At 38.3% G+C, this 27,641-nt stretch overlaps 1 protein-coding gene across 12 annotated transcripts in view; it reads right to left on the bottom strand.

The window, feature by feature from the left end:
- Lcorl (ligand dependent nuclear receptor corepressor like) overlaps positions 1-27,641 on the bottom strand; it is a 148,482-nt gene that overhangs the window by 82,233 nt on the left and 38,608 nt on the right. For 11 of the 12 annotated variants that reach the window (XR_012907284.1, XM_075943625.1, XM_075943627.1 and 8 more), the window contains exon 2: positions 10,839-10,904. Coding sequence is in view for 10 of the 12 variants with exons in the window: in XM_075943625.1 (XP_075799740.1) it covers positions 10,839-10,904 (66 nt within the window). In the remaining 2 variants the exon portion in view is untranslated. Of the gene's footprint in view, positions 1-4,770; positions 4,873-10,838; positions 10,905-27,641 lie in introns of those variants that run through there. The other variant, XM_075943620.1, reaches the window with a different exon arrangement.

Here is a 27,641-nt window from a genome sequence, read left to right as displayed (position 1 = left end):
AACAATCCTGAATAAAAAGATTCAGGAGGTATCACTATCACCAATTCCAAGCTATATAACAGATCCATGGTAATAAAAACAGCATGGTGTTGGCACAACAGACACACTGATCAATGGAATCAAACTGAGATTCAGACTTCAATCCACATACATACAGATCACCTGACAAAACCAGCAATACACACTGGACAGTATCTTTAACAAATGGTGCTGGTCAAAGTGGATAGTTATACGTTGGAAAATCCAAACAGATCTGTACTTATAACCCTGAACAAAACTCAAGTTCAAATGGATCAAAGACCTCATCATAAAACCAGAAACAATGAACCTGAGAAAAGACAAAGTGGGGAAGTGTCTTGAAATCATTAGCACAGGAAAAGACTTTCTGAACACAATACCAATAGCACAGTCACTAAGATCAACAATTAATAAATGGAACCTCATGAAACTGAGAAGCTTCTGCACAATAAAGAACACTTTGAGATACCACCTTAAACCTGTCAGAATGGCTAAAATCAAAAACACCAATGATAACATATGCTGGAGAGGATGTGGAGTAAGGGGAACACTCATTCATTGCTCGTGGGAATGCAGACTTGTGCAGCCACTTCAGAAATCAGTGTTTTGTTTTCTCAGGAAACTGGGAGTCAACCTACCTCAGGATCCAGCAATTCCACTCTTGGGAGCACTATTTGTAATAGCCAGAACCTGGAAACAACCTATGTGCCTCTCAATAGAATGGATAAAGAAGGTGTGGTACATATACACTTTAAAGTTCTACTCAGCGGTAAAATACAATGACATCTTGAATTTTGCATGCAAATGGATGGAAATAGAAAACACTATCCTGAGTGAGATAACCCAGACTCAAAAAGAGGAATATGGTATGTACACATTCATAAGTGGATTCTATCCATAAACAAAGGACATTGAGCCTATAGTTTGTGATCCCAGAGAAGCTAAATAAGAAGGTGAACCCAAAGAAAAACATAGAGTTATCCTCCCGGATATTGGAAGTAGACAAGATTGCCGGGCAAAAGTTGGGAGCATGGGGGTGGGGGTGGGTTGGGGGAAGGGGAGATGGGGAGAGAGAAGGGAGAAGGGGAGGATTGGGGGAATGGGATAATTGAGGTGGAGGAAGGGTGGATATGGGAGCAGGGAAGAAGATATCTTAACTAAGGGAGCCAGTTTAGGGTTGACAAGAGTCTTGGCTCTACACGGGTTCCCAGGTGTCCAAGGGGATGTCCCCAACTAGGTCCGTGGGCAGCAGAGGAGAGGGTGCCTGAACTGGCTTTATCCCATAGCCACACTGTATCTTACATTATCATCATAGAACCTTCATCTGGCAAGGGATGGAGATAAGAGACAGAGACTCACATTGGAGCACTGGACTGAGGTCCCAAAGCCCAGATGAAGAGCAGGAGGGAGAACATGAACAAGGAAGTCAGGACCGCGAGGGGTGCGTCCACCCACGGAGACAGTGGGATTGATCTAATGGGAGCTGACCAAGGACAGCTGGACTGGGTCTGATCACAACAGACTCTCTGAATGTGGTTGACAATGAGGACAGACTGAGAAGCCAATGATAATGGCACTGGATTTTGATTCTTCTGCATGTACTGGCTTTTTGGGAGCCTAATCTGTTTGGATGCACATCTTCCTAGACCTGGATGGAGGGGAGGGGGCTTGGAATTCCCACAAGGCAGGGCACCCTGACTTCTCTTAGGACTGGAGAGCGAGGGGAAGGGGGAGTGGGAGGGAAATGGGAGGATGCGAGGAGGTGGAAATTTTAAATAAATAAATAAAAATTAAAAAAGAACACTGTCACTCAGATAAAGCAGCAGCCTACAGAAAGAAAAAATAATTTTTATCAACTATATATCAGATAGAGGCCTAATATTCAAAATATACAAAGAACTCAAAAAAAAAAACTAGGTATCAAGGAAACAAGCCAATTAAAAAATGTGGTACAAGTCTAAACAGATAATTTTTTACTTTTATCAAGTTTTTTTTTGTGGATTTCACATCAGTGTATTCTGATCTCACTTATCACCCCTTCTCTTCCCATCTGCCCTCTGCTCTTGCAACCCCTCCCCCAAATCATAACCAAATTTAAAAGAAAAATCAAACCAAAACAAAAGAAAAAAGGAAGACTTTAGTTGTGGAAACCATAGCATGGCCGTTGAGATACACAGTTTACCCTTTAGTTTATTCATCTTGACTTGCAAGCATTCACTGCCTCGAGTTATTGGTCTGACTCAAGGCCTCTTATTTTAAACAGAGAATTCTTGATAGAGGACACTCAAATGGCTGAGGAACACTTAAAGAAAAGTTTAACATCCACAGCTATCAAGGAAATGCAATCACAACTCCTCTGAGATTCCTTCTTACACCTGTCAGAATGATTAAGATCAATAAAACAAGTGATGTTAATGTTGGCGAGGATGTGGGTTCAGCAAGGAGAACACTTCTCTCCTTTCCTGGTGGGAATGCAAACTTGTATAGCCACTCTGGAAATCAGTGTGGTAGTTCCTTAGGAAGATGGACATTGATCTGCTTCAGGATTCAGCTATACAACTCCTGGGCATGTACCAAAAGGATGCTTTATCCTAGCAAAGGTACTTGCTCAACCATGTTTGGTCACTGCTGTTTTATTCATAACAGCCAGAAATTGGAAATAACCTAGATATCCCAAAAATGAATAGTCACCTTTGAAAACAATGAAATCATGATATTTTTAGGTAAATGATTGGAACTAGAAAAATTATTATTCTGAGGGAGGTATTCCAGACCTAGAAAAATAAATATGGTATGTATTCACTTATATGTGGACATTAGCTATTAAATCAATAATAACCTGTAGCACCACAGAGGTTAGGTATATGGTGAATGACGGGGGAGAGGGGTGTTGAACAGAATGATCTGATTAGGAAAGGAAAACAGAAAGGACAGTTATGGATGGATGGGAAGGAGATGGAACAGGAGGATCAAGTGGGGGTAGAGGCAAAGGAGAAACTATTGGGAGAGACAGCTAAAATTAAGGGCCATCTGAGGAGCAGTATGAAAACAATACAGTGGAAGCCTCCTAAAATATATACAAAAAGAAGGTCATCTAAAGGAAATCACCAAAAAATTGGAGCACTCCAACTAGTCATCTTTTGTTACCAAATGAAGCTTCAAGATCTGGAGTTCTATTACATCTATGAATTGTTGACCAAAGTGGTACCATGGGAATCTCCAAACAACCCAGGCTGTTATTAAGACTACAGGTTGATTACCATAAACTACCCACATGGCCCCATTGCTGAAGACAACACCTATATAACTCCTTGAACATGGAGAAGTCAAGATAGTGCCTACATAGAGCCTTCACCCATTCATGCTATATCTTGGTACAGAAAAGTACTCTGCACTACCAAAACACAAACCCAGTTACAAACACTCTTATCTACAATGGTATCCTGCCTTCAACCTTGGAACACTCAGCCCTAAATGGGATGCATCTGTCAAATGCTCTCATCAGGGTACAGGGAACCCTGCAGAAGGGCAGGAAGAAAGAACATTAAGTGTCATAGGGGATGGAGGACACTCAAGAAAACAAGGCCCCCCAAATGAGCATGATTAGAGCTCCTATGAGTTCACAGAGACCACAGCAGTGTTCACAGCACCTGCATGGGTCTGCACCAGTTCCTTTGTTTATATATTATGGCTTCCAGTTCACTGTTTTTATGGGATTCCTGAGTGTGGAAACAAGTGGGTCTGGCACTTGTGCCTTTTCTTGGGCTCTTTTCTTCTGTTGGTTTTGTCCAATTCGGTGTGTTTTTGTTTTATATCACATTTTATTATATTTTATTATTATCTCTTAGAAGTCTGTTTTCTAATGAGAGACAGAAAGGGAGCACATCTGGATGGGAGGGGAAGTGGGAAGGAATTGGAAGAAGTACAGGGAGGGGAAACTGTACGGATACATTATGTGTGGGGGAAAATCTACTTTAAAGAAAAAGAAAAAGTATATTCCTATTAAACTGAAACACTTTTTTTTCTATTATTAGTCACTTCCAAAATCATTACTGCCAATATGACCAAGGACTTTCCTCCCTTGATGAATGGCAATTAAAGGCTCTACACTTTTCAGAACCTATGCTAGCAAAGAGGTAAATTTAGTTTTTAAATGTATCATCACAAATATAAGTAACTTCCCCAAACTCAACAGAAACAAACAAACAAAAAACCTGTTTCCTGACTTCTAGTCAATGTTTGTTTTTGAACCTTTACCTAAACATTGTCGCAGAGAAGTTCTGAATCTGTATCAGAAGAAATGCCCTGACAAAGAGACAGTAAGTTCAGTGCATAAATTCCCTGTGCTCCTTTCTCAATATTTACAAGGTTTTCACCAAGCCAAAAAAATCTATATAAAAAAGTGAAAAGTAAATAAAAACCAAAATACACTTGACAAAACTCACTTAATTGGTCCCTTAAAATCTCTGGTTCCTTGGGTTGATGAGCAAGTGTGGTCTACGAGACTATCCAGGAAAACAGTGAGGAAAGCTCGACAATGGCTAGCAGAAAGCTAAGTGACACTCAAATGTCTCTAGCTTCAATGGAACAGTAAAACAAGGAACTTTACAAAGTAGGAGAGAAAGTCTTTTAAAAGTCCATTCTGGCAGGATTGTCTTAGTTTGGGAGCTCCTGGCTGGCAGGGAAAGGAATGCCAATAGCAGATGGCCAGCTTCAAGGTAGAGAGATGTAGAAAACCTGAAACATACTTACACTAACGAAACTATTAAGAAGCAGAAAAGAAGGGAGAATCAGACAAGGGATGCACACTGGCACTGGCAGAGACTGGAGATGGCAGGAACACCTCTCTTCTTGGCACTCAGCACCCACCTGGAGAAGCCATGCAAGACCATGTTAAAAAAACTTCTATGATCTATACTCCCAGCAAGGTCAGCAAAGTGTCAGAGACTATACACCGAAACCTGGTCAGCAGAACTTTTGAGTACAGGGAAGAAACTGAATCAGAATCACACAGTAACCATTAGTCATAGAGGCAGAAATTTAGGTTTTTAGAAAATACACTTAAAGTTCCAAAGACCTAGACTCAACCTTGCAAAATGCTGCTCTGGGGCAAAGCCAGCATTCCCAATCATATTCCTGAAGGACTGCCCACAGGTGTGACCAGCATCTATGACTACTTATGAAGAAAAGCCCACTTACTGAACTCGCATCAGTAGCCCTATTTCCCAAAGCACAGTCTGGAGGTGAGAAGAGCACCTGAAAGGTCCTTAGTAGGTATAACCAGCATCTGAGAAAAAGAAGGCCCAGGAATATGGCAAGCATCTGGGAACCCAGGATGGAATGCTAAGGGACTCAACACTAGGCAAAACAAGCCAACTTGCATTCATAATATATACCCCATCTAGTCCTCTGCTCTCCACGGTCCCTTACTTTATTTAACATCCAATGTTAATTTAGCAGGACAGATTTGTTCTGTGATGTCTCTAGCCCAATAAATATGACTGACTAACTCTTAGTGTTGTCTGAATGAAATGGCCCTTATAGACTCATTATTGGAGGTGTGGCCTTGTTGTAGCAGGTGTGGTTTTATTGGAGAAAGCGTGTCACTGGGGGTAGGCTTTGAGGTTCCAGAGGCTCAAGCAAGGCCTAGTGTCACTTCGCTGCTTGCTGATCCAGATGTAGAACTCACAGTTCCTTCTCCAGCATCATGTCTGCTTGTGTACTGCCATGTTCTGCCATGATGACATTGGACTAAACTTCTGAAACTGTAAGCTAGCTCCAGTTAAATGTTTTTCTTTATAAGAGTTGCTGTGGTCATAGTATCACTTCAAAGCAATAGAAATCATAGGGCAAACTATTTGAAAGAAAAAGAAATAAATAGAATTTGAGATAAAAGAAAAATAATCTGAACTAGTATTAATAAAACTGAGAAAATAACTAGGGAACACCTTAAAATATATTTTGCTAAACTGGAAAATATAAAAGAAACAAATACATTTCTAGATACATATAATCTATCAAAATTAAATCAAGATAAATAATTTAAACAGACCTATAGTAAACAAAGATATTGAAGCAGTTTAACAATTAAAAACAAATCCCCTCTAAAAAGTCTAGATCCACAGATTGCAAAATTCTACAGTAACTTTAAAGAACTACCACCAAATGGTTTACAGACTATTCTACATGATAGAAAAGGAAAGAACACTATCAAGCTCTTTTTATGAAGTCAGTAATACCAATTTCAAAACCAGATAAAAAACAACAAAAAAGAAAATTAGACATAAAATCTTGCTGATGAACTGACAGAAAATTACTCGATACAGTATTTATAAAATCAAATATAGAACACATACATAATCATTAACTATGATCAAGCTGACTTCATCCAAGAAATGCATATTTATCTATAAATGCGGTATGACTTTCCCCAAGTACATGGTGATGGACCCTGACAGGTCTAGTGGATGGTGTGGGGTCAGCTGAAGACTTTCTCTTGATGAGACTGAAAACCCACAGCTTTGGATGACACTCCCACATCACTGTGTGTCTTGCAGCTGCTAGAAAGTGTGACTTCAGTGAAACCTGCAGGATTCTGGCCCTTACACCAGAGAAAGATGAGTAGCAACAAAAAGCAACAATTAGCAGTGTTTTAATTCTTTTTTCCTATCTGTATAGCTCCAATACTGTCAATGGAATCTGCCATTACAACTCCTTGCTAGTCTACATGCATCAGCCCATCAACCTCAAGAAGTAGAACACCTCGATGGTTACAGCTCTAACACACTCAACAGGATGATGTCTTCCTGTTGGTGCAGTGTATACTTACATTATACTAGCATTACAAGTTTCAGCACCTGTTGGGCATTAAACCATATCCTGGTTTGAATAGACTGAATGTACCATCCACATAACTGATGCACTCATCACTGGCCATTTAGTTAATATAGTCAACAAAAACACATTCCATGAAGTAACCCATTTCAATGCAATAGACTGAGGAGGTCCCAGGAATTTGTCAGTAAGAACCCTGAAACTAGGTTCAGCTTTTGTTTCCCCATCCTTAACAAGATGTAGAAGCTCCAGGGCAGCCTTGTACACACTTAGTCCAGTGGGCAGACCTTGTGTTCTCCAAAATAAGAGAGGCGTATGCTATCGCTGCTGACTGCATGCAGCATTTGGAGACCTCTTCTAGAGTGAAATGGACAAGGACAGGAAAATGTCCCCTTCATGGTGGAGCATAAGCTCATTTACCATTTTTACTGCAGCAGAACTATGTGACTATGGCACAGTTCCTCTTGACCACTGAAGTTCGCAATCCCCTCTGCAGCACATGTTGCACCATTACTGTGAGCATAAGGGACAGGATGAGAGCATAAATCTAGCATATCTGCAAGGGCAACCAGCTTCACTTTATCACTGAGAGGAGAGTCTTCTTGTCCTAGGTCCACCTTGATGACATCACCTTCTCCCTAGACAAGGCTGTCTTCCACCTCCTGGACCCTTTCACTGCTTTTGTAACCTCACAAATTCTCTGACCTGTCCTTCTGATAGCACCTACTCTACACAACCTTTCTAACACTGGACAACACCAAGTCTCCAGGATCCTGAGACAGGACTCCATTGTCCCAACTAAGGTGACAATAATTTGGGGTCCATTCCTTTAGATACTAAACCAATACGTTTTCAGAAATGACATATTCTTAGCTTCAAATTTACTCAGAAAGACCCCCGTTCCTAGATTAACTATGCTTAGATTCTGACTAGACAAGGAGACCTTCTGATACCCAATTAGCCAAAAATAATCCCAAATTCCTGATTAGCCAAGAAATACCCTGATTGGTTGAAGAACACACTGCTATCAAAGTCCTTTCTGGCCAGGAAGCACTATAGTCAGCTTGGATTGATCAGAAAATGTCTATGGTTGAATGGCTGTGTCCAGAGTCACTTCCTGTTGTTGCTTCAGAATTTCATAAACAGGGTGGATAGATAGACCTAAACAGTTCATTTACAATCTTGGAACAAACCTGACCAAAGTAGGAAACAGGACTTCAGTCACTCAGGAATGATAAATGGGACATCATCAAATTAAAAGAAACAACTGTGTAAAAAGAGAGCCTGCAGAACAGGAGGAGGCCTTTGCAGGTCACCCATCTGGCAGAGGATTAATGTTAGAACAAATAACTAAAAAAAAAACTAATCAACAATATGTCAAACTACCTAATTAATACAAAGGCTAATTAAATAGACAGATCTCGAAAGATAAAATACAAATAGCTAACAAAAAGTTAAAATGCTCAGCCTCACTAGCCATCAGAGAAATAAGTCAAAACTACAGTGAGAGTCCATCTCATACTCGTCAAAATGGCAGTCATTAGCAAGTAACAGGCTAAAAAGATGTCTCCACAGTTAAGAACACTCGCTGCCCTTCAAGAGGACCTGAGTTTGGCTCCTATCATGCATGTCAGGAGGCTCACAACCACCTGTAACTCCAGCTCTCCGATGCCTCTAGCCTTTGAGGACATTTGCACTCACATGGACATACTCACATGTAGACACATACACCTATACCTAATTAAAAATAATAAAAACAAATTTTGAACAACAAACAAACTGGACTGGCTTGATCTGTGCCAACTTGATACAAGCTAGAGTCATCTAGAGTCAATTGAAGAAGTCTCAGTTGATGAGATCCAGCTGTAAGGCATTTTCTCAATTAGTGATCTATGGGGGAGGGCCCAGACCATGAAAGTGTGGTGCCAGCCCCTGGACTGCTGGTCTTGAGTTCTCTTAAGAAAGCAGGCTGAGCATGAGGTGCAAGCCAGTAAGCAGCACTCTTCCAATGGCCTCTGCATTGTCTCCTGCTTCTGGGATCCTGCCCTGTTTCAGTTCCTGTCCTGGCTTCCTTCATTAATGAACAACAATGCTGAAGCATAAGCTAAATAAACCCTTTCTCCCCAACTTGCTTTTTGGCTATGATGTTTCATTACAGCAATAGAAACCATAACTAAGACACAAACAAGTAAAAAATCAATACTTATACACTGCTAGTGGATGCAAACTAATCCAAACATCATGAAAGTCAATATGACCGTTTCTAAAATAAAATTCACTCTACCGTATGACTCAGAATCATTCTCAGTATTTAGCAGAAAAAAAATTACCAAGAACAAAAACCATCAACATATCGTAGATATACTTGTAGATCAATAGTTACTGTAGCACTATGCACAATAGCTTGAGTCATAGAACCAACCTACATATTCAATAACAGAAGAAGAATAAAATGTGGTATGTATACACATTAGGATTCTTTTCTGGCATAAAGAACAAAATTAGGTCATTTGCAGGGGAAAAAACAGATGAGTTAATCATCTTGAGTAAATTTAGCCAGTCTCTGAAGGACAAAATTGCATGTTTTCTCTCACTTGTGGATCATAGAATTTATAGATAAAATAATGTATTAAGTAATGTCTGTCTACAGAACCTGGGCACAACCTAAATGCCACTTGACCAAAAACTGGATAAGGAAAATGTAGTATGCTGTGGGATAATGGTATAATAGTCTTGTACCCTGTAAAGATTTGTTCTTGTATTTTAATAAAATGCTGATTGGCCAGTAGCCATGCAGTAAGTATAAGTAGGGCGACCAGAACAGGAGAATTCTGGGAGGAGGAAAGGCAGTTTGCAGTCGTCGCCCAAACACAGAGAAAACAAGATGAGAATGCCTCACTGATAAAAGGTATGTGGCTAACACAGACAAGAATTATGGGTTAATGTAAGTTATAAGAGTTAATAAGAAGCCTGAGTTATTAGGCCAACCAGTTTATAATTAATGTAGATCTCTGTGTGTTTCTTTGAGACTGTACGACTGCGGGACTGGGTGGGACAGAAACCTCTGTCAACAGTGGTACATTTACACAATGGAGTACTACACAGCAGAAAAAAATGACATCTTAAATTTTGCAAGCAAATGGATGGATCTAGAAAACATCACATTGATTGAGTTAACCCAGACCCAGAAAGATAAATATCATATGTACTCACTCATAAGTGGCTTTTAGACATAAGTCAAAAAATAAAGAATAAAAACCAGCCTACAATTCACAATCCCAGAGAACCTAGACAACAATGAAGATTCTAAGAGAGGCATACATGGATCTAATGTACATGGGAAGTAGAAAAAGACAAAATCTGAGTAAATTGGGATCATGGGGACCACGGGAGAGAGTAGAAGGGAGGGGAGAGAGTGGGAGGGGAGCAGAGGAAAATGTAGAGCTCAATAAAAAATACTGTCTAGGGAACAAAGGACTAACAGGAGTAAGAGGGGAATGAAGATGGAGGGTAGGTGGCATGGGGGTAGGGAGTGTGCTGAACATATAATACAAATTTGCGTGAAACTTAAAAAGCTAAAATAAAAACTGGAGTAACAGCTTTTTAGCAGACATTTGTTTCACAGAACGTTTATTTAATTCAATTTAAGTATCTTGATTAATATGATTTGACATTTGTGTAATTTTTAATTTAAATCCAATTTAAGAATAGGTCAGGATATGCAATTTATAAAAGAACTGACACATAAAAATGAATATTACTAAGATTAAGACAAATTTCATTTTCTACTTGAATTCACTGTGCCTTTCAAACAATTATAACACATATATGTAATAAAATATACGAGTATTTGTATTACTTTATTTTAAAAATTATCAAATTAAAAGTGATCATAAAGTTATGTTTAATATAAAGTTTTGATAGAACAACTTTGTTAAACAAGGTAGGAGGTTGTAACTTTAAATATTTTTTAAAATGTGAATTACCTTCAAATAAACTGAGGTCTCTTCGTAGCCGTGGTCCATAAAGCCCTTCTAAAATACTCTCAAAACCTGTGTTTTCGAAGAGAGAAAAGTTTATTAGCTCCTGGAAAATCTTTACTTTTTAATGATCAAAAACTTTAATTCTATGTCAATCAGCAAATAATTTACCATAGTATAATGTTATTTTCACCCAGTTTAAAAAATTACTAGCTAGTATACTAACTATATAGTGACTGTCAAATTAAGATTGTAAAGTAATTAGAATTTCCAAATGTATATATTAACTGAAGCTAAAGTACTGTCAAGCATAATCTAATATTTTAGACAAGAATGCTGATGAGAATACAGGGAAAGGGTAACAGTCATTCACTGTTGGTTGGATCGCAAAACTATGTAACCACTATGGAAATTAGCATAGAAAAATTTCAAAGCAGGAAAAGCAGATCTGCCATATGACCCACCTATAACACTATGTGTCATATGCCTAAAGGACTTCACATCATACTCCACAGATACTAACTTAGCCATGTTCATTGTTACTCCACTCACAACAGCAAAGAAATGGAAACAGCCTACATGTCCTATGCTGACAAATGGATAATGGAAATGTGGTATGGATATACTATAGAACACTAGTCAACTGTAAAGAAAAGTTCAATCATGAATTTTGCAGGTAACTTGATGATGAAGCTAGAACACATTATACTAAATGAGGTGACTCAGACCCAGAAAGACAAACGTTGTATGTTCTCTCTTATTTTGAATCCTAGCTTAAATATTGAGATGTGAATATATAGTCTAGAGAAACCACACTGCTGAAGCCAGTAAAGTAAGAATGGGAACAGGTACAAGGGGCTGGAGGTGGGGAGAGTCACAAAAAGGCCACAGTAGGAAAGAGGTGCTATAAAAAGGAAAATGGGAAAAATAGGGAGGGGGAACTTTATGTGGGAAAGGGAGGTGGAAAGGGAAACACTGAAGGAAACAGAGAAGGAATAAAGAACACCAAAAACAGAGAAGGAAAGATAAAGAACATCAAAGATGACTGAAAAAAAAAACACAAGAAAACATGATTTTACACGTATTTACAAATAATATGCATGTATGTGTATAAATAAAATATGGAAATAATTTACATAAAGTTATGCCACTCAGGGTGATATTGTTCCCACAAGAGCCATAGACTAAAAAACCTTGGTTCCAGGTAGCGGCATCCCCTTTTTGAATTATTGATCGGGGGAGTCCAACAGACTTCAAGGCTTGTAGTTGCCTCCCAGAACTTGAAGGAAAAGCACTACAGCTGAAGACACCACATCCTTCAGACACAGAATTTTCTAGAAATTAAGCTGGAACTGATCTGAATACCTTCTCCCTAAGAATAAACTCTTAAATATCAGAAGATGGAACACAAACTGCCAAGAGAGAGAACAGTTGGTACTCCCACCCAGATGTAAGGCCTATAAATCTCAACACTGACTGGATCAGCAAGCTATCCAGTGGTGCAATAGTGGCACTTACTTCCTGGGACAACAGTTATCTAATTGGACTTCAGCCAACTTAACAGGAAGTGATTCATGCCTGGTACTGTAAATTTTGCCAACTTCCAATTGATGAAGGGGTCACAGATGGGGGTAGAACTCTCTACTGATAGTTTCCTAAGCCAAAATAATTTCTAACTGTATTCTAAACACTTGTCTTTATACCCACAAATAACTATGGCATCTTTTACCCTTCACCAAAGAAGCCTCTTTTTGCAAGAGAAGGAGACTGTTACAGAGATCCACAATTGGTCAAAATAAAGATAATAACTGATTATAGGGTGCCCAAATCCAATTGATAGATCTCCAGTGCAACACCAACATCTATGGCTCAGGAAAAACTGTGGAAGGGGAGGCAGAAAGATTTTAAGAGCAAGAAGACCAAGACCACTAATGTGAGATAGTGTTTTCTATATATGACAAGGAAGCTGTACCCATAAGCTCTTAATATATGGTTACATAAACAAACTCAGCATAATGACAAATCCAGGTGACAAGAAGAAGAACTACAGGTGGTCAATGCTTGCTGAGGGATGAGAATCTGATACCCCCAGGGACAGGCCCTCCCACACAAGACTATCCAATCCCTATTGGTCATCCCTGGATAAATATATGTATGTAAAAACAAAGATGAACTGGCTCAAAGAAATGTCTTTGTATTTCTAGCTTGGCAGGCATTGATTTCCTATCATGAACATTACTTAATTTTATCAGATTTATTTTGGTTACTGAACTCATGGTTTTTTAAAACCTCTAACTACAGTAAATATCCCCGACTGATTCTGAATGTCAAATCCTAGGGATACTGAGTATCATTCCTAGGGATACTGAGTATCAGATGGCATTTTTACATGCTGGTCAGGTTTCTGACTCTGGTATCTCCTTTGAAATTTCACCAATGAAATTGGCTTGTAACTGTTTTCCCTTTAACATTAAGCAAGAGGGGAGGAAAGATTGTTAGAGCCAGAGGACCAGGATGTATTCTGTAAAATCTCAGAGAAAAGACAGGGAAATTTCAAGCACAATCTTTCACTAATACTTAGACATGACTTGAACAAGAACAACATGGAAGGGAGAAATCTCATGGAACCACACCTCACAACAAGCAACTAAGGAATTGTGAGAGCAGGAAAATAGTCTTTTCCAGGCATGATCCCCTAACTGATTATCCAATACCAATGATCAGCTCTAAAAATATATGAGTGTAACACTAAATAGACTGAACAGATTATTTATACACACACATATGCAACTAACAATTTAAGAAGAAGCTATAAAATGGAGAGGGAGCAAGGGGGGACATGAGAGGGGTGAAGAAAGAGAAGGGGAATACAATGTGAAAACATTTAAATTTAAAAGATTAGAACAAAATTTCCCTTGTACATGTTTTGACACTGCTCTGAGTAGAGGAATATTCCTCCCTTCTCCAGTATCAAACAACAGATATTTGCATAGTTCTCATTATGTCTTTACTTCCTGTACAGAATCAACACTGCTGATTTTTATTCTTTATGTTTTCAATAAAATTTAGTAGATGTTTCTCAATTTTTTAATTTATTTATATTATTATGCTCATTTTCTGTTTGTTTTATGCTTTGCCTGCATGTATAATCTATATACTTACAAAAATTTTAATATTGTAATAAAGAATCAGAAACTCAAGCAGTCAACTTTTTTGTTTGTTTGTTTTGGTTTTTTGAGACAAGGTTTCTCCTTAGCTTTGGATCCACCTGCCTCTGCCTCCCGGGAGCTGGGATTAAAGGCGTGTGCCACCACCGCCTGGCTACAGTCAACTTTTAACATTGTAATAAAGAATCAGAACCTCATGTAAACAGTCAAGTTTGTCCATCTGGGAGGAAATCTCAGTTCAAAGGAGGGAATTATTTCAGATATCAAGAGGCAGATAGGGATAGCGAGGGCAGCATTCTAGGCACTAAAAAAGGTTTGGTCAGCAAGAGACACAACGACAACAAAATTACAAGTATATGAGACACTTGTCTTGAGCTGCCTTCTTTACAACTCTGAAACCTGGACAATGAAGCACTCCTCAGAACAGCAGCTGAATGTGTTTAAGATGGCATGTCTCGGGAGGATTTTTGGTGTCACACGAAGAGATAGACTGTACAATGATGACATTTAGAAACATCTCTATCTACAGAAGGAAGTAAACTATGGGATATGGCAATAGCACTTAAGATACTTTGGCCATGTTATGAAAATAAATGATGGCAGATACCCGAAGATAGCACTGTTTGGAGGAGTACATATGATGTAGGAGAGTCTTCTTTCTATGTGTTGCTTTCATTGGTCAAATAAAGAAACTGCCTTGGCTTTTTGACAGGACAGCAGCTTAGATAGGCAGAGAAGACAGAACAGAATGCTGGGAGAAAGAAGCAGAGTCAGGCAGATGACCTGAGACGTAGGTTAGGATCTTTCCCGGTAAGCCACCACCTCGTGGTGCTACACAGATTATTAAAAATGGGTTAACCAGTATGTGAGAATTAGCCACTAAGAGGCTAGAACTAATGGGCCAGACAGTGTTTAAATGAATACAATTTGTGTGCTGTTATTTTGGGAGATAAGCTAGTCAGGTGGCTGGGAGCCAGGCAGGATGAAAAACAGCCCGCCGCTCCTCATTACAACATACATGGGATAAGGTGAAAAGGAAGGCACAAAAAACACAGCATAAAGACAGACTGTGGAAGCTTAGATATGACAATAACATAAGCATCTAGGACTGCCCAGAATAGGAACTGGAGAACTGCCATAAACAGGCAGCCCACGTATGCTTAACTATTGCTGGGGTGTAAATGAATGAATGTCTCTAAACTACATGAGTACCTGGTGTATGTGGAGGCCTGAAACTGGAGTTAAAGACAGATATGAGCTAGCATAAGTATGCTGGAAATGGAACAAGTCCTCTACAACAACAGTCAATGTTCTTAACTGCAGAGCCACCTCTCTAGACTTTATTATGTTCACTTTATTATTCATTAATTTCTGCTCTGCTTTGATTTCTTTCTGTCCTCTATTGTGAGGTTGTTTTGTTCCAATATGATTAGTACACTAACATTCAGCATTTCTTCATTTGCACACAGGCACTTGAAGCTATAAATTCTAAGTACTACTTTGAAGTTGTATCCTACAACTTTATATGTATAAATTGTATTAGTCAAAATATTTACTAACTTTGGCATGATAACTGTTTAGATCTATGGGGCATTAAGAAAGCTATCAATTTCCAACCACATGAAAATAGTTCTCTCTCTTTAAAACTGGTTAATAACTTCACTGCGTTTTAGGAAATGCTCAATCTGATTCCAATCCTCTGAATTTTTGCTGGCACTTGTTTTTATGCAAATATCTTTAAAATATTGAAAGAATATGTACCACAAAGCATTAAATACAGGGCTCTAAATTTGTCCACAGCATTAACACTGTCACTTTTAACTATCAGGCATTCTGTTGTTTTTTTTGTTTGTTTGTTTTGTTTTTAAATGTCGGTTTGTTATTATCAATTGTTGAGGAAAGTATATAAAATCTTCCCTTAGGTTCTGGGTTTCTGTTTTCTTTGACAACTGAGAAATTCTGTGTTATAGTTCCAAGGGTTTGTCATCATATATAACATCATAAATAATATATGGTTCTGGCAAATAGAAACCTCATTTTTGTTCTGGCAGTTTGGGCATCAGAACATAATTAATAGTAATTAATACAAGATTTTAATACATTTTATTACTTCTTCCATACCTGTCCCATTTCAGTTATCTTTTTACAACTATATTTCAAACTGTACCATGTTTTCTGAGTTTAGCCAATTATATTTACATTACCAATGTTCTAAGTTTAAACCCAAGATCTAATCTACTTTTATTCTTTATGTCAAGTTCTAACTATTTCCTCCATTTTTACATACTGGAATGCCAAAGTTGTGGGATACCTGTCAATAACAGTTGCTAACAGGGTGTGGAAGCAGTCCAAAAGAAAGAAGTATGTTGCAGTCAACAAAGTTGAAAGGAGTTGGAGATCTAGAGATCACTGACATCAGACATGGAGACACAGAAATTGGAGTTTGCCCGGCTGGTTTTTGGTCTTGTTTTGGGTCAGTATTTCTTCACTATGCTCCCTTTCTTCCCTTTTGGAATGTTTATATATATAGTATGTGCCACTGAATGTTGGAATTATGTAATCTGCTTTTTTTTTATTGAGAAAATGAGAAAAAAAACAAGTTTCCACCTCCTCCCAGCCTCCCATTTCCCTCCCCCTCCTCCCACCCTTCTCCCCCTCCTCCCACCCTTCTCCCCCTCCTCCCACCCTTCTCCCCCTCCTCCCACCCTTCTCCCCCTCCCGCCACTCCTTTCCCCCTCCCTCTCCAGTCCAAAGAGCAGTCAGGGTTCCCTGCCCTGTGGTAAGTCCTAGGTCCTCCCTCCTCCGTCCATATCTAGGAAGGTGAACATCCAAACTGGCTAGGCTCCCACAAGGCCAGCACATCACGTAGGATCAAAATCCAGTGCCATTGTCCTTGGCTTCTCATCATCCCTCATTGTTCGCCATGTTCAGAGAGTCTGGTTTTATCCCATGCTTTTTCAATCACAGTCCAGCTGGCCTTGGTGAGCTCCCAATAGATCAGCCCCACTGTCTCAGTGGGTGGGTGCACCCCTTGTGGTCCCGACTTCTTTGCTCTTGTTCTCCCTCCTTCTGCTCCTCATTGGGACCTTGGGAGCTCAGTCCAGTGCTCCAGTGTGGGTCTCTGTCTCTATCTCCATCCATCACCAGATGCTTTTTTTTTTATTTTGGTTTTACAGAGTTATAGTTAAGAGATAGCCTGGCATTTCAGAATAGAATTTGGGCTTTTAAACAGCATTGAAACTAAAAAGCTATGGGGATTTTTGAAGTTGGACTAAATTTACTTTTGCATTGCGATATGGCTAGAAGCCTATGGGGGGAGCAGGGAGTGAAACGTGGTACTTTGAATAATTATGGCCCCCTGATGCTCAAATATCTGAATGCTTAGTAACCAAGAAGTGGAAACTGAAAGAAGGACTAGGTAGTGTGGCCTTGTTGGAGGAAGTGTGTCACTGGGGTGGGCTATGAGGTTTCAAAAGCACATGCCAGGTCAGTGTCTCTCTTTTCCTTCCTACTGCCTGACGGATCATGATATAGAACTTCTCCAACACCATGTCTACTGGTGTGCCACCATGCACCTTGTCATAATAATGGGCTAACCCTCTCAAACTGTAAGCCACAATTAAACTCTCTTTTCTCTTTATAAGAATTTTCTTGGTCATGGTGTCTCTTTACAGTAACTGAACAGTGATTAAGACAGTCTAGCTTATTTAGCTTAATATCACAGTTCCATCTATTTTCCTATAGACATGACTCAAGTCTTCTTTATGGCTTAATAATATATATTTACAATGATATACAATATAATATATACAATAAGTTACATTATATTACAATATAATAGTAATCTACTGTATGTATATAGTATCTGCTGTATGTATGTAGGAGTATATATGTGTATTCACACTCTCTCTTTTGTCCGTTGATGGGCTCCTAAACTATTTCACATCCTGGCTCTTATAAATTGTGCTCTAATAAACAAATGAGTATTGTGATGTTTATTCTTGGTTGTCAACTTGACTACATCTGAAATTAACTAAAATCCAAAACTGGAGTGGCACATCTTTGAGGGATTTTTGCTTAACTTGAAGTGAAATCCATTTTTACTCAGAATCTTAGAGGTGGGAAGATACACCTTTAATTTAGACCTTCGGGCTAGAAAGGTATACCTCTAATCTTGTCCATGTCCTCAGTTAGAAGTCTATACAATGACATGGAATAAGAAAACTTTTGCTCTTTGCCTGTTTGCTCTTGCCTTGCAGATGTTGGTTTCTCCTCTGTCTGCTGTGAATATGTTTTATTGTCACTGGTTAATAAAGAAGCTGTTTTGGCCAGTGGCTTAGCAGAATAGTGTAAGGTGTGAATTCCAAGCAGATAGAGGAGGAAAGAAAGTGGAGTCAGGGAGAAACCATGGAGCCTCTGAAGGAGACAGATGCCAGATGGAACCTTACCAGTAGGCCACAACCACGTGGCAATACACAGATGAATAGAAATGGGTTAATTCAAGATATAAGAGCTAGCTATCAATATTCTTAAGCTATTGGCCAAACAGAATTGCAAATAATATAGCTTCTATATGATTATTTTGGGTCTGTGCGGCAGGGAAATGAATGAGCAGTCTCCTACTACACAATGCTAGCAAGTCCATTCACTAGCATTAGAGCCTTCTTCTTCAGGATTCTGGCATACACTAAAGAACAGCTGAGACATCCAGCTTTGTGGACTGAACAATTACTGGATTCTCAGACCTTGTGTACACAGACAGTCATTGTTGGGTTAGCTGGAACATAGTCTTTAAGTCTTTCTAATAAATCTTTACATATATGGAGATAGTTGGAAAGAAAATGGCCCTCAAAGGGAGTGGTACTATTAGGGGGTGTGACCTTGCTGAAGAAGGTGTGGTCTTGCTAGAGGAAGTATGTTACTGTGTGTGTGTGGGGGGGGGGTGGGCTTTAAGACTTCTTTTGCTCAAAATACTACCCAGTGTGTTAGACCAGTTTCTGTTGCCTGAATAAAATATAGAACTCTCAGCTAACCTTCCATTACCATGTCTGCTTGCACACCACCATGTCTTACAACGATGATACTGAACCAAACCTCTAAAAATGCAAGTCATGGCAATTAAATGCTTTTCGTTTATAAGAGTTGCCATGGTCATGCTGTCTCTTTACAGCAATAGAAACCCTATGGAATGTGTGTACACATATATAATATGTATATATAAATATATACATATATTGGATACACACACATATATATGCATGCATGCATACATACATACATACATATAGAGAGAGACAGACAGAGACAGAGAGAGAAAGAGAGAGAGAGATTCACTCTTTAAGTTCTGTTACCTAATCCAGGTATGTGGGTAGGCATTTTATGCTGACTGACTCCTTCAGGAGTTGTATGCTAAAGGACACGATAGTTTAATTTTAGGCTTTGTTTGTTTGAGGGACCTCCATACTGCTTTCCATGCCATCTAGACTAATTTATATTCCTTCTAAAAGTGCATTAGGGTTTCCTTTTCCATGGTACACTCACCAAGAATTTTTTTTTAATTACTGATACAGCCCTCTGACTGGGAAGAGATAATATAATGTAGTACTGGTTTGCATTTTTCTTAAAGACAGAGATGTTGAAACATGTTTTCATGTATTTGATGGCCATTTTTACTTTTATCAAAAAGTGTCTGTTTAGTTCATATACCATTTGTTGACTGAAATTGTTTGCTCATTGGATGTTGTGTTGAAGTTTGGTATTCTTTGTATGTTTGGGATATTACCCACCTGTCAGAAGAACAATTGCCAATGATTTTCTCCTCTCAAGCAGGCTATATCTTCACTCAGGAACTGTTACTTTTTCTCCTAGAGCCCATTTCTTATTCTATTTTCTGTGCTAATGGGAGTCTTATTCAAAACACTATTGCCCATCTCTATAGCTTCAAGCATTTTTCTTGTGTTGCAGGAGGACCTTCCGCTCCTTCAGCCAATAGCTGTTGAAATGCCAGCCAACTGGGGCGTGGTCTATTTATCTTTAAAAAAGAGTGGCAAGCCTTGGCCCACTCTCTTGGTTCCTTGGTTATGGCGCTTGGTTCCTGCTCTGGTGACTAGGCTCCTTTCCTGATGGTTGGTGTTTCGTGAGTTTTACCCCCTAAATAAATATCCCTTTAAATTATAACTGGTGTGGGATTGATTTGCGCATAATTCTTGTGATTGCCTCTAGTAGTTTCAAATAAATAATTTTTATTTTAAGGTCTTTGATCCAGTTTGAGTTTATTTTTGTATAGGGTAAGATGTGGATATAATTTTATTCTTTTACATATGACAAAGAGTTACTTACTAATCAGAAAGTCAGGTTTTAGGGACCATGGCCAACTATCATTATCTCTTCCTTATGTTACATACAATGAGACAAACTGCTTGTCCCTCTCATTCAACCAGGAAGAAAGGGGCTCTAGCTTTCCCAGATGCTCTTCAGAACCTTGAAAATCACAGTCAACTGCAAAGCCCCTAGGCATCTGCAGTGCTCTAAAGTCCCATCAGATAACTGGTATAAGATATTTCATTGATAGTATTTGACTGGTAGCAGAAAACTGATCCCACTATACATAGCCCAGAGTCAAATCAGTAATCTCCATGCATCTGAAGCATGACTATCGTCTGTTATATGACTTGCCATAAAAAATGGCAATAATACTGCACTCTTCTCCCTCATCAACATGTAAGATCATAAAAAATCAATGCCTCAATTAATCCCAATACACTCCTCACTGGCAAGGTTTTTTGCACTGTTCCCTAGGATAAACATATGCTTGTGTCTTCTCAATTATATCCTCAACCACTTACAACTTTTGCTTGTTGGTCTTCTGTCCGTCTATAACTTTTTAAACTGCTATACCAAGAACCTAGATAGAAGAGGTCTGATTTCCTTAGCTGACCTCCCTATAACAATATGGAGATGCTCAGTTGTCCTAATATCACTGGATTAAAAGACTGTTCATTTCTCCAACTTGATCTTGGTGCTTTTTTGCACATTGGATGACTTAGCTATGTGACTATTTCTATGTCCTGTCCCACTACTCTCTGCCCCTTGTTTTCCAATGCCACAAATTTTCTGCAAATAAATGCTCCATGATCTGTGAGATGACTCAGAGGTCAAAGGCATTTGCTGCTATGTTATGGAATAGAATACTTGTTTAACAATGTAAAGATGTGTTACTTGTTTATGCTGCATTTATTTAACCATGTAAAGATGTGTTGCTGTTTTACTTTGCCTGCCTAAGGCACCTGGTTGGTCCAACAAAAGCTGAACAGTCAATAGCAAGGCAGTAGAAGGATAGGCAGGGCTGGCATGTAGTGAGAATAAGTGAGAAGAGGACTCTAGGCTCAAGAGACAACAAGGGAAAAAGGGAAGGAGACACCCTGGGACAGCCAGTCGGAAGCCATCAACCAGACAGAAACAGAGGAAGCATGAAAGTAGGATATACAGAATGAAAGGTAAAAATCCAAAGGTAAAACACAGTTGAAGAGAAACAGGTTAATATAAGTTATAAGAGCTAGTGGGAAATGCCTAAACTAAGACCGGACATTCTTAACTAATAATAAGTCTCCATGTCATGATTTGGAGGCTGGTGGTCCAAAAAAGCTTGCCATACTGCTAAGCCTGGGATACTGAGTTGTATCCCTGGAGCCTACATGGTAGAAGCAAAGAACTAAATCTCACCAGTTTTTTCTGTCCTCCATTTGTGTGCACCATGGCACATTCACATGTACAAACATATTAACACACAACAAGCAAATATTAAAAATATTTTTAAATGCATGCATGTGTGTGCTTGTGTTCTAGTTTATTAGCTGTCAAAATTATTCTCGCTGATTTGTTAACTTGAGTAATTTTATTTAAAGAAATTTTGTTCAGTTATTTCCAAATATTTGCTTTCTAATAGTTCTCTTTGCAAATATTTAGCACTATTATTTATTCCTTTAAGTATGAAATTGTATTGTGAGACGTAATGACTACTGGTGGCTCCTTACCATGCTAACCCATTATAATTGGTGTAAGATGAAAATAGTTTCAATTTTCATTTCTCTGATGGCTTAAGTTTTAAACATTTAAAAAGGTGTTTCTTAGTGTTTTGAGAACTCAGTTTAGTTCAGTGTCACCTAAACTTGGCTTATCTAATTTCTTGATGTCTAGCTATTTTAATACTTCTCTATATACCCTAGATAATAAACTTATGTCAGATACATAAATAGTAAAAGAAAAAAATTCTCATTCTGTAGGCTCCCTCTTCACTGGCACGATGGTGTTCTATGCTGTGAAGAGGCTTCTTAGTTTAATGTCAATTTATCAATTATTGGTTTGATGCCTGTGCTACTGGGCTCCTGGATCACTAAGTCCTTTCCTGTTCTTTTAAGTTTAAACATATTCTCTATTAGGTTCAGGCCATCAGGTCTTATGTTGAAGTCTGTGATACATCTGGAATTGAGCTTTTTGCAAATTAAAAAATATGGATTTAGTATTATTTTTCTACATTTAGCTATTCAATTTGCCCAGTACCCTTTGTTGAAGATGCTGCCTCTTCTCCAGTGTGTATTTTTTGTCTTTGTAAAAAAAAAAAAAAAAGAAAGAAAGAAAGAAAAAAAAGAAAAAAATAAGGTGTCTGCAGGTATGTGCAGGTATGGGGACTTACGTATGAGTCTTCAATTTTATTCTATTGACCAATGTGTCTGTTTTTGTGCCAATATCATGCTGCTTTTTTTTATAGCTCTGCAGTATAAATTAAAAGCAGAAATGGTGATAGCTCCAGAGCAGTTCTTTTGTTGCTTGGGATTGTTTTAGCCATACTGGTCTTTTTGTGTTACCATATGAAGCTTAAGATTTCTTTTTTAAAAACAATTTCTGAAAACTATGTTGGCATTTTGATAGAGAATGCATTGAATATGCTTTTGGTAAGATGGGCATTTCCACAATATTAATCCTAGCAATGCATGAGAGGTCTTACCATCTTCTGCTATCTTCAATATCTTAAAGTTTTTATTATACAAGTCTTCCTTAGATTGATTCTAATCACTTTTTGAGGTTACTGTGAATGGTACTGTTTACTCTGTTCTCAAATGCTGCTGTGTAAAGGAAGGTTTTGTGGATTAATTTAGTATTCTTCTACTACTTTGTTGAGTGTATCTATCAGCTGTGAATGTTTCCAGGTGGAGACTTTAAGGATCTTTTATGTATAATTCATATCATTTGCAAATAAAGATATATTGACATTTTCCTTTTCTGTTTGTAGTCCCTTAATCCCTCTCACTTGTCATATTGTTCTAGTTAAAATTTAAAGCACTCTACTAAACTGGAATAGCTTGAACATTCTTGTCTTGTTATTGATGTTTAGTAGAAATGTTTTGAATTTCTCTATATTTAGAGTGATGTTGACTGTGGCCGGGTATACTTGTCTTTATTATGTCAAAGTATGTCCTTATATCCCTAGTCTCCCTGTGACTCTGTGACTTTAATCATTAACAGATGCTAGATTTTGCCAAAGGTCTTTCTAAATTTTATTAGATGATCTTATGTTTTCTGTCTTTCTACTTAGACAGTGGATTATGTTCATAGTTTCATATATGTCGAATCATCACTATATCTCTGGGATGAAGCCAACTTAGTCACAGTGGATAATTTTTTACATGTACTTAAATTTGCTCTGTGTGGTGGTACAAATAGTAATGGCTCCAAAAGACTCATGTGTTTGAATGCTTGGCACATAGAGTGTGTTTTGGGAGAAGTGTGTCATTGTGGGGATGGAATTTGAAGTCTCATACACTCAAGCTGTGCTTGTTGTGCCACAGTCTCCTTCTGCTGCCTACAAATCAATATGTGGAACTCTCAACTCCTTTTCTAGAACCATGTCTGCCTGCACACCACCATGTCCCACCATGATGGTAATGGACTAAACCTCTGAAACTGTAAGCCGGCCCCAATTAAATGCTTTCCTTTATAAGAGTTGTGGTGGTCATGGTGTCTCTTCACAGCAATAGAAAACCTAACTAAGTCAGTTTGTAAAAATTACTGGAAAATTTTGCATCTATGTTCATCAGACATATTTGACCACATTTTTGTTGCTATCACAGTTAATTTTTTGGCTCTGTAAAAGAATATAGAATGTTTCTTCAGTTTCTATTTTACAGAGAAACTGAAATTTGAGAAGTATTGGTGTTACTCTGAAGGTCTGGTATAAATCTCTGCTTCATCAATGTAGCCCTGGGCTTTTTCCAGTTGGAAAACTTTTGATTGCCTTGTCTATCTCATAAGATTTGCGTATATTTTTAACTTTAGTTACTTCTTGATTTAACTTTGGTTAAATATATATTTATATATATATATTAAACATATATATCTATAAATTCATCCGTTTCTTTTATGTTTTCCAGTGTAGTGATTTTTTTTTTTTTGGATTTTTTCGAGACAGGGTTTCTCCGTAGTTTTTTTTGGTTCCTGTTCTGGAACTAGCTCTTGTAGATCAGGCTGGCCTCGAACTCACAGAGATCTGCCTGCCTCTGCCTCCCAAGTGCTGGGATTAAAGGCGTGCGCCACCACCGCCCGGCTTACCTTTTAAAGTATAACCTTATGATTATATAAATTCTCAGGTCCAGTAATAATGTCTCCTTTTTCATCTCTAAAATTATTAATTTGCATCCTCTTTCTTCGGGCTAATCTGACAAAATGTTCATTAATCTTATTAATTTTTCAAAGAATCAACTCAATTTCATTGATTATATTTTTTCTATTTATATTTCAGTAATTACAGCACTGACTTTGATTTCTTTTTTTTTCTTTTTTCCATTTTGGATTTTTTTTCTTATTTTTCTAAAGTTTTTCAGATGCATTATTGAGTTATTAATAAGATATCTTTTCAGCTTTACTTATGTAGGCCTTTAGTGCTTATTTCTTATTAGGACTACCTTCATCATGTGTCATTGACTTTGATATGCTATATTTTCATTTTCATTCTAGAAAATTTAAAATTTCCTTCTTGATTTTCCCTTGATCCAATTTTCAATAGTGTGCTATTTCTGCCATTTCCATTGTTATTAATAACTAGCTTTAACCCATGCTGTGGAGACAGGATACAAAATGGTATTGCTAAATTTGGAGACTGTTCTATTGGCTGATGAGAAGAAAGTGTCCTCTTTATTGTTTGGGTAGAATGATCTGTAGCTGTTCATTAGATTCATTTTATTAATAATGTCATCGGACTCCAAAGTTTCCATTTAGTTATTTTTTTTTCCTCTCCCAGATATTCTATCTGGACATTAGTTAGAGTGAGGTATTGAACTCACTTATCCCTATGTTAGAAAATATCAGTAATTTTCAATCTAATGCTGTTTCTTTTATGAAACTGAGTAGGGGTGTATTTGGCACATAAATGTTTAGAATTATAATATTCTCTATTTGAATTTTTCTTTTAGAAATTATAAAGTGCCCTTCCTTACTCCTTCATACTAGTTTTGATTTCAAGTCTATTTTTTCAGATACTTGAATACCTATATTTGCTTTGTTCTTAGTTCTATTTACTTAGGATAACGTTTTCTATCCTTTTACTCTAATCTGTCCCTGATGGTAAAGTATGTCTCTTTGAGGCAGTAGAAGGATGGATCCTTTTTCTTAATCTGTTAGTCTGAATCTTTATACCGAGGAATCAAGACTGTTAATATTCAGTTATTAAACAGTGCTTATTAATTCCTATTATTCTGTTGTATTGTTTTTTAGACCTATTCTGGTTAAATCCATTGGAATTACTTATCAATTTATTTATTGTGTCCTTGTGTATGTGTAATCTTCCCTTGAGACTGAAGTATTTTTTCTTAGTACTCTCTGTAGAACTCGATTAGTGGACATAAATTTCTCAGATATTTGATGGAGGAGGGTCATCTTTCTATCTGTTGTTTCATTGGTTAAATAAAGAAACTGCCTTGGCCCTTTAATAGGACATAAAATTAGGTAGGCGGAGTAAACAGAACAGAATGCTGGGAGAAAGAAGCTGAGTGAGATGGTCGCCATGATTCTCCCACTCCAGACAGACACAGGTTAAGATCTTCCTGGTAAGCCAGCTCGTGGGCTGCACAGATTATTAAAAATGGGTTAGGTCAATATGTAAGAGCTAGCCAATAAGATGCTGGAACTAATGGGCCAGGCAGTGTTTAAAAGAATACAGTTTCCATGTAATTATTTCGGGGCATAAGCTAGAGCCAGGCGGCGGGGGTGCTGGGGATGCAGCCCCGCCGCTCATATTACTACAGAATGGCGCCTAGATGTGTGGACAACTGAATCCACTGAAAGCTGAGAAAGCTTGGGAAAGAGTAAAGCATGTTTTCTTGGTAGCAGCGATTTCTCGGGTCTGCTCTGCTTGCTAGAAGCAAGCAAGCACTCTCATCTAAGAGAGGCTTCCTGACTCAGCTTCAGCTGCAAAACCTTGCAGCTCTTAAGAGGTCCTGCCACGAAACATTTAAATGGTGTTGATAAAGGCCAACTGAATGCTTGTTTGTTTTCAGCAGTAGCAGGAAAAAACCTGTGTTGTTTTAAAATGCCGGCTTTCTGGGCCGTCCTGCCAGGGCAAACTCTGACTGTTTGAGGCAGGAGGGCCAGCTACAGAGAGAGGACTTGAGTGTTGTCTGTTGCAGCTTGTTTGATGGCAAGGACCTTGAAACACTGTAGACTTGTGGCACTGAATGCGGCTCTGGCCGGTACCTCAGCCACAAGGCTGGAATGGCAGAAAGCTAAGGAATGGGCTACATCTAGCTGGCAAAGCCATGGCTTTAGTCCTACTGATACTGCTTGGTACATTAAAGACTCATGTGGTCAGAAAAAGAGAGATATACAGTAAAGAGATATTCAAAGACAAAGAAAATTTCTAAATGGTTCACAGTGTGTTGAAAATATATGCAAACTAAAAGTTAAAGTTCTTAAAGTAAAAAACAAAAATAAGGAAGAAAGAGAGTAGTTGGGTGTGGTAGTACACACCTTTAATCCCAACACTTGGGAGGCAGAGTGAGATTGACCTCTGTGACTTCAAGGTGTGGTAGCACACGCCTTTAATCCTGAATGCCTGGGAGGCAGAGACAGGCGGATCTCTGAGAGTTCAAGGACAGCTTGGTCTACAGAGTTATTCCAGGTCAAAGATACAGAGAACCTGTCTCAAAAAGCAAAAAGTAAAAATAAACGAAATAGAGGTTAAAACAAAGCTGCCCAAAGATGGAAAATACACAGAGAATCTTGATACTGTATGCTATTATGCTCTGTTTGAATTGTTTGAATGCTGAGGAAGGAGCAACAGCTGCTAAAAGATATTTGTTTATAAATGCTGCTGAACTAATCCAACATAGATATTTTGAAAATGCCTTGACTTTGAAATTTGGATCTAAGGACATGATGCTTTGGAAAGGAGTTTCTTATTTTGTTTTCACAGAGGGTGAGAGTCTGTGGATTGTTTCTATTCCAATATGGTATGATGGACCACACCCTGCTGAAGGGTTGCTGTGAACACCTTCAGAAAATTGCTTCGCTCAACTGCCAACTGAGATGAAACTAGCACACAGGTTATACCCATGAAAGACCTAATTAACGACGCCCCCATTCAGCAGGAAGC

The sequence above is a fragment of the Microtus pennsylvanicus genome, chromosome 12, assembly GCF_037038515.1.
Source record: "Microtus pennsylvanicus isolate mMicPen1 chromosome 12, mMicPen1.hap1, whole genome shotgun sequence".
Taxonomy (NCBI): Eukaryota; Metazoa; Chordata; class Mammalia; order Rodentia; family Cricetidae; genus Microtus; species Microtus pennsylvanicus.
This window is presented reverse-complemented; position numbering and strand designations above follow the sequence as displayed.